We start from the raw sequence: 14,473 nt of genomic DNA, 5'->3' as shown, positions 1-14,473 counted from the left end.
CTACTTGATCCTGTGGTAAAAATAGATATCCCCTTCACATAGTGTCATCTATAAATATTCTAATAAGATTAACTACATTGCCACCCAACTCATTAATATAGATAACAAGCAACAACAAAAGCAGCCACAGCCCCTGCAGCACCCCACTGGTCACAGATCTCTAATCACCCTTACCATTTGACACTTTCCTTTAAACCAGTTTTGAATCCATTTGGCCATCCTACCCTGAATCCCATGTGATATAATCTTCCAGACTAGTCCATAGATCAAAAGCAAAGATCCTTGTACAGAACTGTGAGGAAGTCCAGTGGTCCTGGTCTTCTAGTGTGAAAAAACTGCCTTCTAAATGGACTCTCTGACTCTTTTCATTAATCCATTAAAAAAAAATTAATTGGTCTCCTATCCTGTGTGCCCAAACTTTCCATACCAAATAGCATTTGGAAATATATCAAAAACTTCACTAAAATCCATGTGGATAACATCAGCTGCCTTATCTTCATCTGGCCTCTTTGTTACCTCTTATTTGTGAGACAGCATTTCCTACACACAAATCCATGCTGGCTCTCCCTAATTTTCCCCTGAATATCCAAATGGAACATTTGGATTAGAAAAACACAAGATAAACAGGTCAAAATATGCAGTGTGAAACTGCTTAATCCTCCTGTGAATAAATAATTTTGAATAACCAATAGAGAAACCAATTGTAAAAAAGAGAATAAGAACCAATCGAATTGCTGTAGGTGTGGCGGCGCACATCCTCATGGCGAACCAGCCCCGCTTGTATCGCCATGTGGCGGAGCAGCCATGGGGAAATAGCGTCGTCAGAGGTTTCTCTCTGACTCCAGCATCCCTTCCAGCGCACACCCTGGGCTGTGATTATGATGTCACAATGCACCAGGTGACTGAGCTCATGATGCCCTTATAGGGGCATGCTGAATTTGAATAAAAACTGTCATTAACGACCCTCAACATGGTGGCTGTGGTTCTTCCACTGCTCACACTGCCACAGTGGTGACCCCGACGAGCCCAGACGTTTTTCTGCACTCATAACATCATGGATTCAGCAGAGGTTAATGCTGTCTCCATCAAGCTTCCCCAGATTTGGACCCACGAATGGGAACGTGGTTCAGGCAGGAGGAAGCACAATTTCAACTCCGCAACATCTCCTCAGTTACCACGATGTTCTATAATGGCGTGAGTGCTCTGGACCAAGATACGGCAGCCAGGGTGGACGACATCATCCACCACCCCCTGGCTACGGACAAGTACACTGCCCTCAAAGACCTGCTCCTTGGAACTTTTGGGCTAACTCCCCAGCAACGGCCTTCCAGGCTCCTTCACCTAGATGGGCTTGGGGACCATAGTCCATCGGCGCCGATGGATGAAATGCTGGCCCTGGCTGAAGACCACAAGCCTTCTTTTCTCTTCAGCCAGATATTCATGGAATAGATGCCGGAGGACATCCAGCTGCTCCTCACAGATGAAGACTTCTCGAACCCGAGGAGAGTAGCAACCCGTGGAGTTGCCCTCTGGCGCACGAAGAGGGAGAACTAGGCAGCCCTCAACCAGCTAGCACGACCAGGAGCCAGCCGACTGCAAGCCGCTCCCAAGACCAAGCCAAAGGAGAGCCAGTCAACCTGGTGTTTCTATCAGCAACAGCAACACTGGGGAGCGCAAGCTCGTAAGTGCCGCCAGCCCTGCGGGTTTCAGGGAAATGACCAGGCCAGCCGCTGTTGATAGCTGCAACGGCTGGCCACACAAACAGGATGTTTGTGATGAACAGATCCACCGGCCACCGATTCCTGGTGGACACGGGCTGAGCTCAGCGTTCTTCCCCCCCCCCCCCCCACAGCATTAGAGACTCGCACCCAATCTCGAGGTCCAACCCTGCAGGTGGTCAATGGCTCCACCATCAGGTCCTACAACACCCGCAGGGCACAGATCCAGATCAGGAAGGAAAAGTTCCACTGGAGGTTCTTCCTAGCCTCCGTGGGCACCGCGCTGTTAGGGGCCAACTTCCTCAGAGCTCACAGCCTATTGGTTGACATGAAGGGCAAAAGGCTGGTCAACGCCCGACCGTTCCACTCCACGACTGGACACAGCACAAGCCTGCAGGCCCAAAATCGCCACCGTAGCCGCCATTAGCGATGAATTTGATGAGGACCTCCACGAATTCGCCACCATCTTAGAGCCACGGTTCAATGCCGCCCTGCCCCAGCATGGGGTCTTCCACCACATCACCACACAGGACCCCCTGCTGCACGCTAGACCCAGACGACTGCTGCCCGAGAAGCTCCAGCAGGCAAAGAAGGAGTTCTCCAGGCTCCAGGAACTGGGAATCATCCGGTGTTCGGACAGCGCCTGGGCATCGCTGCTCCATATGGTCCCGAAATCGTCTGAGGGCTGGAGACTGTGCGGGAACTACTGTCAGTTGAACAGGTATCCGGTGCCCCACATACAGGACTTCACTGCCAACCTCCACGGCGCACAGGTCTTCTCCAAAGTGGACCTCGTGCGGGGATACCATCAGATCCCATGCATCCAGATGACCTGGATAAGTCGGCCATTATCACCCCTTTCGGCCTTTTCGAGTTCCTGCATATGCTGTTCAGTCTAAAGAACGCGTCCCAAACGTTCCAGCACCTCATGGACACGGTTGGAAAAGACCTGGACTTTGTGTTCATTTACCTGGACGATATTCTCATTGCCAGTCGCAACCACGACGAACACAAAGCCCACCTCCGCACACTCTTTGCCCGGCTGGCGGACTTTGGCTTCACAGTCAACGCGGCCAAATGCCAATTCGGCAAGGAGTCCCTCTAGTTCCTGGGGCACACCATTTTGGCGGCTGGGGCCGCGCCAGCGCCGTAGAAGATAGCGGCTGTTCAACGATTCCCCAAACCCTCCACCCTGAAAGGCCTCCAAGAGTTTGTGGGGATGGTGAACTTTTACCAGCGTTTCATCCCCTTAGCCGCATGCATCACGTACCCATTGTTCGCACTCATGGCCACCAAAGAAAAGACTTTATCGTGGTAAGAGGAGGCGGACAGGGCTTTCATCGTGACAAAGGAGGCTCTAGCCAGCACCACGCTGCTGGTGCACCCACGGCTGGAGGTGGACTAGCGGCCAGAGGTGCACACGGCGCTCTCTGTGGATGCCTCAGCTAAGGCAGTGGTGGGGGGGGGGTGGGGTTCTGGAACAGTAGCTCGATGGATAATGGCGACCGCTACCTTTTTTCAGCAAGCAGCGGCGCCCGCCGGAGCTCAAATACAGCACTTTTGACCGGGAGCTCCCAATGCTGTATTTGGACATCTGTCATTCCCGCTACTTCCTCGAGGGCAGGCCATTCACAGCCTTCACAGATCACAGGCCCCTCACTCAAGCACTGGCGATTGCCAAGGATCCGTGGTCCGCCAGACAGTACCGCCAACTCTCATATGTATTTGAGTTCACAACTGACATCCGACACAGGGCTGGCAAGGACAATGTAGTGGCGGATGCACTCTCCCATCCAGCCATCAACACTCTCGCGCCCAGCCTGGATTATGAACACAGAAGAGCAATGCGGAGACGCAGTCCTTGTGGACTGCCACCTCGGGCCTCAAACTCAAGGATGTCCAGGTGCCCAGCAGCCCGGACACATTGCACTGTGACGTCTCAACAGGCACACCGCATCTGGTGGTTCTGCCGCACTGGAGGGCAAAGGTCTTCGGTCTGATCCACAACCTCACTCACCCAGTGGTAAAGATAACTGTGCGGATGGTCATGGAGCGGTTGGTGTGGCACGGGCTGAAGAAGGAGATGGTGGAACTGACCAGGAACTGTACCAGGTGCCAGACCTCCAAGGTCCAGCAACACACACGAGCCCCATTCAGATCTTCGACCCAGCAGTTCGCAGATTCCAACACATCCATGTTGATATCGTCTGGCCCCTGCCGGTGTCCAAGGAGGCTCGTTACCTCCTCATGGTGGTGGATCGGGCCACAAGGTGGCCGGAGGCCGTCCCAATTAAGGAGGCCTCCGCAGAGACGTGCGCCAGGACTCTGGTCAGCCAATGGATCACCTGATTTGGAGTCCTGGCGCACATCACTAGCGACAGAAGAGTACAGTTCATGTCTGGCCTATGGACTCAGATGGCGAAGCTCCTGGGGGTCAAGCTCCACCACACCACAGCAGTCCAACGGGTTGGTGGAGAGCTTCCACAGGCATCTGAAGGCATCGCTTATGGCCAGGCTCTCTGGACCAGACTGGGCAGACAAATACGCTGGGTCCTCCTCGGGATTAGGACACCACCCAGGGAGGACCTGCAGGCTTCAGCAGTGGAGATGGTCTATGGCGCAACGCTTTCCCTGCCGGGTGAGTTTTTCGGCCCAGACCCTGACATCACGGCCACCAACAAAAACCTGCTGGCGGACCTACAGGCATCTGGCCTCCTTAGCTCCCCCACCCCCAGCATGCCACGGCACCCGGCCATTTCATCTCCCCAAAGAGTTTGACTTGGCCCAGTTTGTTTTTGTATGGAGAGGTCCACAAGGTGCACCGCTACAGCGACCATATAAGGGGCATACAAAGTCTTGCACCGGTCTGGCGGAACCTTCACCCTGGATGTTGGGGGGAGAGAGGAACTTTTTACAGTGGACTGCCTGAAAGCGGCCCATCTGGACATCACAGACGGTCGCGCTCAAGTACCGGGGCTGGTTGCCAAAGTGACAGGACGCGTAGCCGATTCTGGGGGGGAGGGGGTTGTGTGCCGGCACACATCCTCATGGCGAACTGGACCTGCTTGTATCACTACGTGGCGGGGCAGCCATGGGGAAATGACGTCATCAGAGGTTTCTCTCTGACTTCAGCATCCCTTCCAGTGCGCACCCTGGGCAGCGATTATGATGTCACAATGCACCAGGTGACTGAGCTCATGCTGCCCTTATAGGGTCGTGCTGAATTTGAATAAAAACAGTCATTAACGACCCTCAATGTGGTGGCTGTGTTTCTTCCACTGCTCACACCACCATATAGGTATTTTTTTGAAGTGCACCCATTTATTGATTCAATTGTGTAATGAATTCACCTCATTTCAAGGTACCCATAAAGAACCTTGTAAATTGTACACAGAAATTTGTACTTGCTTCCCAAAGCAACTACACAACAAAATCTTGATAAAGATTCAAATGAATGGCTGCAATAAACACATATGACAAAGCAAGTTAGTTTGGATGGTTCACACCATTTCAGTTTAAGATGTGATCATTTACAAGTTCAGCATGTGGGTTTCCAAGGCGATGTGATGCAAGTTTCATAATTTAAAAAAGAGAGAAAAATGCGAGTTCAAATCAATCATATGGCGAGCTACAAGAAGGCAACTCTGTTAAAAATGAAGATGTGGTTAATCAGTTTTCACAACATGAAGCCAGCTCTAAAATGAAAGGAACATTTTCCTATTTTTCTTGATAGTGCAGTATATGTTTTGTGTATTATTTTAGGAAATGGAGCTGTTTTAAGTCTGGAATTGCTTTCTTTGTTCATTAATAGACAATCAACATAGAAAATTGTTTCTTAATTTTACATTAACTACATTTTACAGGAATGGTCACAAGTTCCACCTTCTTAAAAAAATGAGAAGTCTATAGAATGTTGAAGTCATCATACAGTCTGAACTGTTGGAGGGTTTTAGATGTTTGGTTTTTGAGGACAGACTGCTTCATTCTAAGAACCCAATGTGAGGAGGAAGATAAAGCAAAATAGCTTTGTGAGATTTAATCTCTGTCAACCATGGCTTATAGGCTAATAACATGGTTGGTGTTCTCATGAGTATGCAGTAAAGAAACTGATTCTTCAGGCAGTCCCTGATAAAGTTGCAACTCATTTTATACTCTTTGGCTTGGCTTCGCGGACGAAGATTTATGGAGGGGGTAAAAGTCCACGTCAGCTGCAGGCTCGTTTGTGGCTGATAAGTCCGATGCGGGACAGGCAGGCACGGTTGCAGCGGCTGCAGGGGAAAATTGGTTGGTTGGGGTTGGGTGTTGGGTTTTTCCTCCTTTGCCTTTTGTCAGTGAGGTGGGCTCTGCGGTCTTCTTCAAAGGAGGTTGCTGCCCGCCAAACTGTGAGGCGCCAAGATGCACGGTTTGAGGCGATATCAGCCCACTGGCGGTGGTCAATGTGGCAGGCACCAAGAGATTTCTTTAGGCAGTCCTTGTACCTTTTCTTTGGTGCACCTCTGTCACGGTGGCCAGTGGAGAGCTCGCCATATAACACGATCTTGGGAAGGCGATGGTCCTCCATTCTGGAGACGTGACCCATCCAGCGCAGCTGGATCTTCAGCAGCATGGACCCGATGCTGTCGATCTCTGCCATCTCGAGTACTTCGACGTTAGGGATCAAAGCGCTCCAATGGATGTTGAGGATGGAGCGGAGACAACGCTGGTGGAAGCGTTCTAGGAGCCGTAGGTGATGCCGGTAGAGGACCCATGATTCGGAGCCGAACAGGAGTGTGGGTATGACAACGGCTCTGTATACGCTTATCTTTGTGAGGTTTTTCAATTGGTTGTTTTTCCAGACTCTTTTGTGTAGTCTTCCAAAGGCACTATTTGCCTTGGCGAGTCTATTGTCTATCTCATTGTCGATCCTTGCATCCGATGAAATGGTGCAGCCGAGATAGGTAAACTGGTTGACCGTTTTGAGTTTTGTGTGCCCGATGGAGATGTGGGGGGGCTGGTAGTCATGGTGGGGAGCTGGCTGATGGAGGACCTCAGTTTTCTTCAGGCTGACTTCCAGGCCAAACATTTTGGCAGTTTCCGCAAAGCAGGATGTCAAGCGCTGAAGAGCTGGCTCTGAATGGGCAACTAAAGCGGCATCGTCTGCAAAGAGTAGTTCACGGACAAGTTTCTCTTGTGTCTTGGTGTGAGCTTGCAGGCGCCTCAGATTGAGGAGACTGCCATCCGTGCGGTACCGGATGTAAACAGCGTCTTCATTGTTGGGGTCTTTCATGGCTTGGTATGTAGGATTAACTGTTGCAATTAGTTCGGCATCGTTTGTTACATTGATAGTCAGTTGCATGCTGATACTTATTGGCTATCTCCTGAAAAATTAGCAATATCAGATTTTAGCTGTTTGCATTGGGAAGATGATACAGGTACGTAATCATTTTTCCAAAATTCTGAAAACCAAAAACCAAACATTTTTCCCATGTATCTTGTTTGCACACCAAAGCTTGTATTTGGTGCCAAACATGGTCTGACGTGACCCACACTCAACTCGCACTTAAATATTGTTTGTGGGTGATTAGTGGAACACAAGGGAATCCTTTCTTTATAGGTGCCAGCATAAAAACAGAATCCAGTGCCTCCAATTTGCTTTATACGGATGCCCAATTCATTGTCGATGGCCCAACACCCAGACACTCCTCATCCAGTGCTGCCACAACCCCCCTCCAGCACCAGTGAAACCCAACCCCTTCCACCCCCCCCCGCCCCCCCCCCCCCCATGTTCAGTCGCACTGCAAACACCCTTTGTCTAGCGTCCGAATCAGGCGCTCAGATGGACAATAGTTTGGGGAGAGGATCTGCAGTCGGGAGTTCAGATGGGTGAGCAGCCGAGCATCAGGGGTTTAGATGAACGGGCATCCAGGGCAAGGATCCGCAGCTGGGAGTTTGGATGGGTGGGCTACTGGAGTGTCAGGACCTCTGGTGGGCAGGCGGCTGGGGCAAGGGTTCTGTGAAGGGGCGCTGGGACCTCCAGTAGGCGGGAAGCCGGGGCGTCGGGATTTACGGTTTGTGGACTGCTGGGGCGAGGGTCTGCTGTTGAAGCCTGGACATCTGCTGCAAATACCCCCCCAGTCTAGTGCCGCTGCAACTCCCCCCCCATCCATCCAGAGACCCTTCTAGTTGGAGTGTGCCTTTTGCACGAATCAGAAATCAGCGCGAATACTTAACGTACTGCCGTTACTTTTATTCTATTATCCAAAAAATTCCAAATTCCAAAAAGTGTCTGGTCCCAAGGGTTTCAGATAAAATATTCTATACCTAGTATTTTGTTTGCTGGAGAAACTACTGTCATTGCTTTTCCCATTGACACTCAAAAGCAACCGGATAAAGCTTCAGGTTCTTACTGATTTTTAAATTCTCCATCTGCTGTATGTCACTGCCTTTACCTCAACTACAGGCTCCTTTCGCACAATGAGAACTGCAAATGGTTTCATTTTCGTCTGCATGATGGAAAAAAATCATCATGCTCAACTGAGCTTTCTTTCTTGGAAGCTACTGTGATGCTTTTATGTTGACTCAATCACCCAGCTCCACAATATTTACATCTGCACAATCATTTAAGGGGTGCCTACATGGAAATATGGGATGCTATACATTTTAATGCTTTTAGGTATTCTCATTTGACGTCAGAATTCTAATTGATTCAAGTTTACAAGTCAACTTGAACTGTCATTGACCAGACTAACTAATATCTAAAACGATAGAGTAGCATCAAAAAATGGTTAATCATTAGGCCTTGTCCTACACTATTTGTTCTGCGGTAAATCTGCAGTCTTTCACTGGAAGCCTGGTTTCCACTTCTTCATTGTAGCGCCTTCTAGGCCATTTCAGCACAATGGTCCTGTTGTATTCACAGGAGCTCTTTGGCATTCTCAGACCTTCAATAATAGCTTCTTTACATCTACATTTACAAAGCAAGACACAAAATTAGTTGAATAAAGCTAACTTAAATAATAAAAATGTAACTATAGGCAGTCCTCTAGTTCGGTTTGAGAGAACTATCTGTGAGCTGATTTTCTCCTGAAGTCAGAAACATCAGGTTTCTACAGTGACACTTATTGCTCTGCATATACTTGCTATTATTCCTTCATTTTGTTGAAAAAGCACCTTAACACTACCAGTTATTAAAGAAAACTGTGAATCATGCTTTTATTATCATTACTATCTTGAAAAGTGCTTTTAAAAAAAAAGAACTTGAATAAAGTCAGATTTCTGTAAGTCATTCATTACCCAGTGAGCGTCTGTACTTGTTTTTTTTCTAGCCGCGATCTCCCTCTTTCACATGAACAATGGCCCAGGTTTAATCTGGCATTGGCTTAAGGACATATTTTCCATCTTGAGATCTGAGAAATCTGTGGGACTCCATGGGAATTCCATTGAAGCAGCGTCGGCTGTCAGGTAGACAAACATTTGTAATGGAAACCAGAACTTCAGTGAGGATGATTATTTATATCCCAATATCAAAGTTGATAGTGGGATGGAAGATCTGCCCCAGTGATTCAAATGGCTGGATGGTTTGAAAGCATTTTCTAAACAACCAAGAAGCAACAATAAATGTGATTGTGTTTGGCTATTAGCTACATAAATTTGTTATGCAGTCTTGATGAGAGGGTCTGGCAATTCTTTTTCTTCTACTGTTAATCCAGCAGAATGTTCCTCCAAATTCCGGCATCTGCAGTCTCCTGAGTGAATCCAAACTTGGCAGGCAAAACAGTAATTGCATGTTGGGAAGTTTTTTTTCAATGTGTAGATGTTTCAGCTACTGTCTGGGTACACTTCTGGAAGGAAAAGAATGGGAAAGTTAAAACTTGCTCCCTGGATAGTCAGAAATGTATAGAGTAATTTGACAAGATCTTTAGGTAGGTAGGCTAATCCAGAAAATTAAGGAGGTAAAAATTATTTGTCTGCTGTGTTTCCCAGCATGTGCAGCCTTTGTGTTTCTTCAGAGATTTAGTTTAAGTTGGTATTGTGTTCAGCACAGACATTTTGGGCTGAAGGGCCTGTTCCTGTGCTATACTGATTTATGTTCTAAAATAGAGCAAAGGTATTAAAAAAAAAGCATATCCCGTCACCCAATTGGCTAATGCAAAGGAAATCACATGTGCTCCTTTTTACACAGGTAAAATTGGCATTACTTGGTGAAAATACGAAGACAGGTCATATGTTTTTTTTTTAAACCTGATGATTTGTTTCTGATTATTATAGGTCGTTGATAAAGAACAAAAAAATCAGAAGTTACAGGACATTATTACTGAATTGCATAATGAAATGGCTATGAAAGACATGGAAAATATGAATCAGCTTCAGAATATACACCACCTGGAAAGCAAAATCAAAGCCTTGAAACAGGTACGAGTTCTGTTCTCAGCAGGCTGGAAACCTATTTTGATATTATTAGATTTATATATAATTGTCAAATAACACTCCAATCACTTAAATATAACAGAAGTCTTATTTACGATTTTAAAGCTCCTCAGTTCAACATTCAACATGATCATGCCTCAGTACCTGAAAAAAAAGTTGGGCCTGCTGGGTCTAAACACCTCCCTCTGCAATTGGATTTTCAACTTCCTGACGGGGAGACCTCAGGCAGTCTGGATCAGAAACAGCACCTCCAAGACCATCACACCGAGCATGGAGACCCCCCAGTGCTGTTCACTCTGCTGACCCACTAATTGTGCAGCCAAACACAGCTCGAACCACATCATCAAGTTCGCTGACGACATGACAGTGGTGGGCCTTATCAGTAAAAAACAAGGAGGCAGCATACAGAGTCGGTGTAGACTCTAATGAACTGGTGGAGAGCAAACAACCTGTATCTGAACATTAAAAAAAGATGTTTGTCGACTTCAGGAGGGCCCAGGGAGATCGCGCACCCCTGAACATTGACGGCTCTACCGTTGAGATTGTTAAGAGTATCGTTCCTCAGAGTGCATCTGGTGGAGAATCTCAGCTCCATAGCCAAGAAAGCCCAGCAGCGCCTCTACTTTCTGCGAAGGCTGAGGAAAGTTCATCTCCCACTATTCTACAGAGTATGTATTGAGAGTATCCTGTGCAACTGTATCACCACCTGGTTTGGAAGCTGTACCACCTCAGACAGCAAGACCCTGCAAAGGATAGTGAAGTCAGCGGAAAAGTCCAATGGGGAACTTCTTCCTAGCATAAAGGACATCTACTACACTAGATGCAGGCAGAAAGCAATAAACATTGTGAAAGACTCCACACATCTTGCACGTAAACTGTTCTCCCTTCTGCCATCTGCCAGGAGGTACCTTAGCACTTGGGCCCTTAAGTCCAGAGTGGGAAACAGCTTTTTCCCCCATCCCATCAGGATCTTAAACTCCCAGTGCAGATGTTGATAGTGTGCCATGGACTTCCAGTGTCTTATTATCTTAACATTTTAATATGTTAACTACTTTCCTAACGTATCTATGTAAATATGCTCCACGGTCCTGGAGAAATACTATCTCATCCTACTGTGTGATCATGGTATGAATGATAAATAAAGTTGATTTGACTCATTCTTTCTTATTTTTAAATTTTTTTATTGATTTTAATAAAGAACTTAGGCAAACAAAAAGGGTACAATTCAAGATGATATGGACAGTTACACAAACTAAATAAGATATTCTGTATATAATTGACATGCATAAATTGTAAGTAATATGCATAATTCATATTCTAAATAGTATATACCATATTTTAGAAAAAAAACCTAATAATATAAAAAAAGGGGAAAGAAGAAAATAGTCATGGAGAAAAACTTAAAATATTAAGTTTTTATCCTCATTCTTAAAATATTCTCCTTTTGTTAAGTTTGGTGTAAGGTTATTAGATTTTTCTGTCAAACTTGTAACTTTCTTTATCCCATGGATCACATCAGATTTGTCTTGAGTGCAATTAAGCATTATTTGTATATGTGATTCTTCTTTTAAGATCAGAAACTAGATTTTCTTTTCATGTATAATAAACATTTTATTGATTAAAAAATGAACAAGTGTTCAACCTAAAAATGTTTGAAATGTGGAACTGTAAATTGATAATATTAAAATCAGAGCTAGTAACTAAAATCAGAACTTGGGGCAGCACAGTTAGTGAAGCTGTTAGTGCAAAGCTATTACAGTGCCAGTGACCCAGGTTTGAAACCGGCACTATTTGTAAGGAGTTTGTATGTTCTTGCCATGTCTGTTTGGGTTTCCTCCAGGCGCTTCAGTTTACTCCCACTCTTCAAAATGTATGGGGGTTGTAGGTTAATTGGGGTATTTGGGCTCATGGGCTGGAAGGGCCTGTTACCATGCTGTATGTCTAAATTTAATTTGTATTGAATCTGCTGACCTGATAATTTGACTGTCCTTTATCTAATCCCTTGAGATATTTCTAATCCAAAATCCCTGTGCTCCTTTCTCCTCATTCCTTTCCTGCATCACCCAGTTTCATTCCCTTGCCTCATCCAACTTCATCTGACCATCATTCCTCCCTAATCTATTTCCACAGTATCTCTTATCAGGTGCTATCATGTGCAATAATTTGTGTTACCACATCATCTTCCAGCTTTCGTCTTGACCTCTGTCCTACCACTACCCCTACCCCGTCATCTGACTTAATCTGCTCATCATTTCTCTGTGCACCTGAATCCACCTGTTAGCCCGAACCTCACAATTCCCCTTACCTCCTTATTTGTCTCTCTTCTACACCCTCTTTCCTAATGCAGGTCTAGACCAAAACAATGATTATCCCTTTGGCATCATAGATGAGGCCTGACCTGCTGAGCTCCTCCAGCAGTTTGGTTTTTTTTGCTCTAGATTACAGCATCTACAGTCTCTGCATCATCATTTTATAAAGCATCTGTGAGGCCACAGCAGGAACATTGGGTTAAAGGAAGGACATGAATGCACAAGTGAAAATGCACAAGAGATTCACTGGGATATTAACGGCGATGGAATATTTCAAAATAATGACTATTTCAACTATAAGTAGGGACTGGAAAGGCATGGTTTTACTTCCTTGGAGGAGATGAGGTTGAGAGGGATCCTGGTGGAACTGTACAAAACTATGAAAGGTATTGATAAAGTAGAAAGTAAAAATAAAACTAGTTCCCAGGGCAGAGGTATCTCAGACCACAGGCCGAAGGCATAAGGTGTGCAATAGGAGGTAAAGTGAGCAACTCAGGAAGAACTATTTGATCCAGAGTGTAATTGTAATATGGAGCACACTATCTGAGACAGTGATACACTTAGTTCTGCCTTGGAAACATTGAGGGCGAATCATGATTTGGGGTTCTTTACCCAGTTATATCTCAGTACCAAGGGTCACATTTGGCAGATCTATGGCATTTTCCATTCTAAAATTATTTGAATGGCTGCTCACAGCAATCTTTCATTCTCTTAATGGACCCTGTGAACAAAGATCTCGCTGAGCCTCTAAGCTCCACTTGAAGCTCAACTAGCCATCAGTATCTCAGATCAGATTAGATGCAATTTATTGTCATGTAATATTACACAAAATTGCTTTTAGTCTGCCATGAGGCAGACAAAGCGTTGTGTGGCACCCCTTACAGTTAGAGAAAGAGAAGCAAAAGAGAGTTCCCCCAGAGTCTCAGAGTTTCTGTGGCTTTGCCTCAAGTGCTTTCATAGCCTCTGCTCCCACACAGACTTCGGTTTGATCCATTGGCTACCTGAGCCCAGATCCAAATCTGCTATCCCTTGCATTAGTAAATGGCTCTGTAATAACAATCCAGGCAATGATTCTAAGCGACATCATTCATTTTGGAGAGACAAGAATTAATCAAGGCATGGCTTTGTGAAGGAACAATTCCATATGAAGAGTTTGATTGAACTAAAGAGTTAACTACATAGATATATCTAGCACAGTTGATGTAATCTGCATGGATTTTAGTAAGGTCTTGGGCAAGACCCCACATGTGAGAATGACCCAAATGGTAAGAGCTTGTGAGTACCAGGGCAATTTGGCAAATGGGATCCAAAATTGTCTTGATAAGAAGAGGCAGAAAGTGATGTTTGCAATGTGTTTTTGTGATTGGATGCTTGTGACCAATTCCGAATAGAATGGTGTTGGGACCCCTGTTGTCTCTTTTGCACATTAATGATAAGAATGTGGAAGGAATGATTAATAAGTTTCCACTTGGCATGCAAATTGATGAACTTGTTATCCATGAGAACAATACAGAAAATATTGAGTTGAGAAGGTGGAGAGAGCAAGGACAAATTTATTTAAATTTGGAAATATTTGAGGTGATCCATTTTTAGAGGACTAATAAGGCTAGAATATACACACTGAATGGCAGGACTGACAAACATGTCTGATACTTGCCTTCATTAGTGTGACAGATTATGTTATATTTTATATTGAATATAGCTATGTTTTAAAGGATATAAATTGTGGGTTTTTTTAGTTAGGTCACAAAAAGATACAAACACTTCACAACACAGATATCATTGAAAATGCCAGAGCTCTGCTCAAGCCAGACAGTCTAGGCTCCCAGTGCCTTTGTAAAGACAATGGAAACTGTTTTGCTGAAGGATTTCAAAGTAGGTCTTCATTGGGCATGCTGTGGAGTAATGGATTATTGTTTTGGAAAGCAAAAGATGAATAGACTCAGAAGATTGGGGTCTGGTTCTGCAGTCAGTCTGAGTGCAGTTTGCTGTTCTAAGAGGGTCATGTGATTTTCTTTGAGCGAGAGAATTCAGTTCTAC

General features: G+C 45.6%; 1 protein-coding gene across 9 annotated transcripts in view; it reads left to right on the top strand.

The window, feature by feature from the left end:
- Positions 1 to 14,473, top strand: part of LOC138744724 (polyamine-modulated factor 1-binding protein 1) — a 640,882-nt gene that overhangs the window by 201,200 nt on the left and 425,209 nt on the right. For 8 of the 9 annotated variants that reach the window (XM_069901308.1, XM_069901306.1, XM_069901305.1 and 5 more), the window contains exon 7: positions 9,966 to 10,109. In XM_069901308.1, coding sequence (XP_069757409.1) covers positions 9,966 to 10,109 — 144 coding nt within the window. Of the gene's footprint in view, positions 1 to 4,268; positions 4,357 to 9,022; positions 9,159 to 9,965; positions 10,110 to 14,473 lie in introns of those variants that run through there. The other variant, XM_069901312.1, reaches the window with a different exon arrangement.

The sequence above is a fragment of the Narcine bancroftii genome, chromosome 10 (assembly GCF_036971445.1).
Source record: "Narcine bancroftii isolate sNarBan1 chromosome 10, sNarBan1.hap1, whole genome shotgun sequence".
Taxonomy (NCBI): domain Eukaryota; kingdom Metazoa; phylum Chordata; class Chondrichthyes; order Torpediniformes; family Narcinidae; genus Narcine; species Narcine bancroftii.
This window is presented reverse-complemented; position numbering and strand designations above follow the sequence as displayed.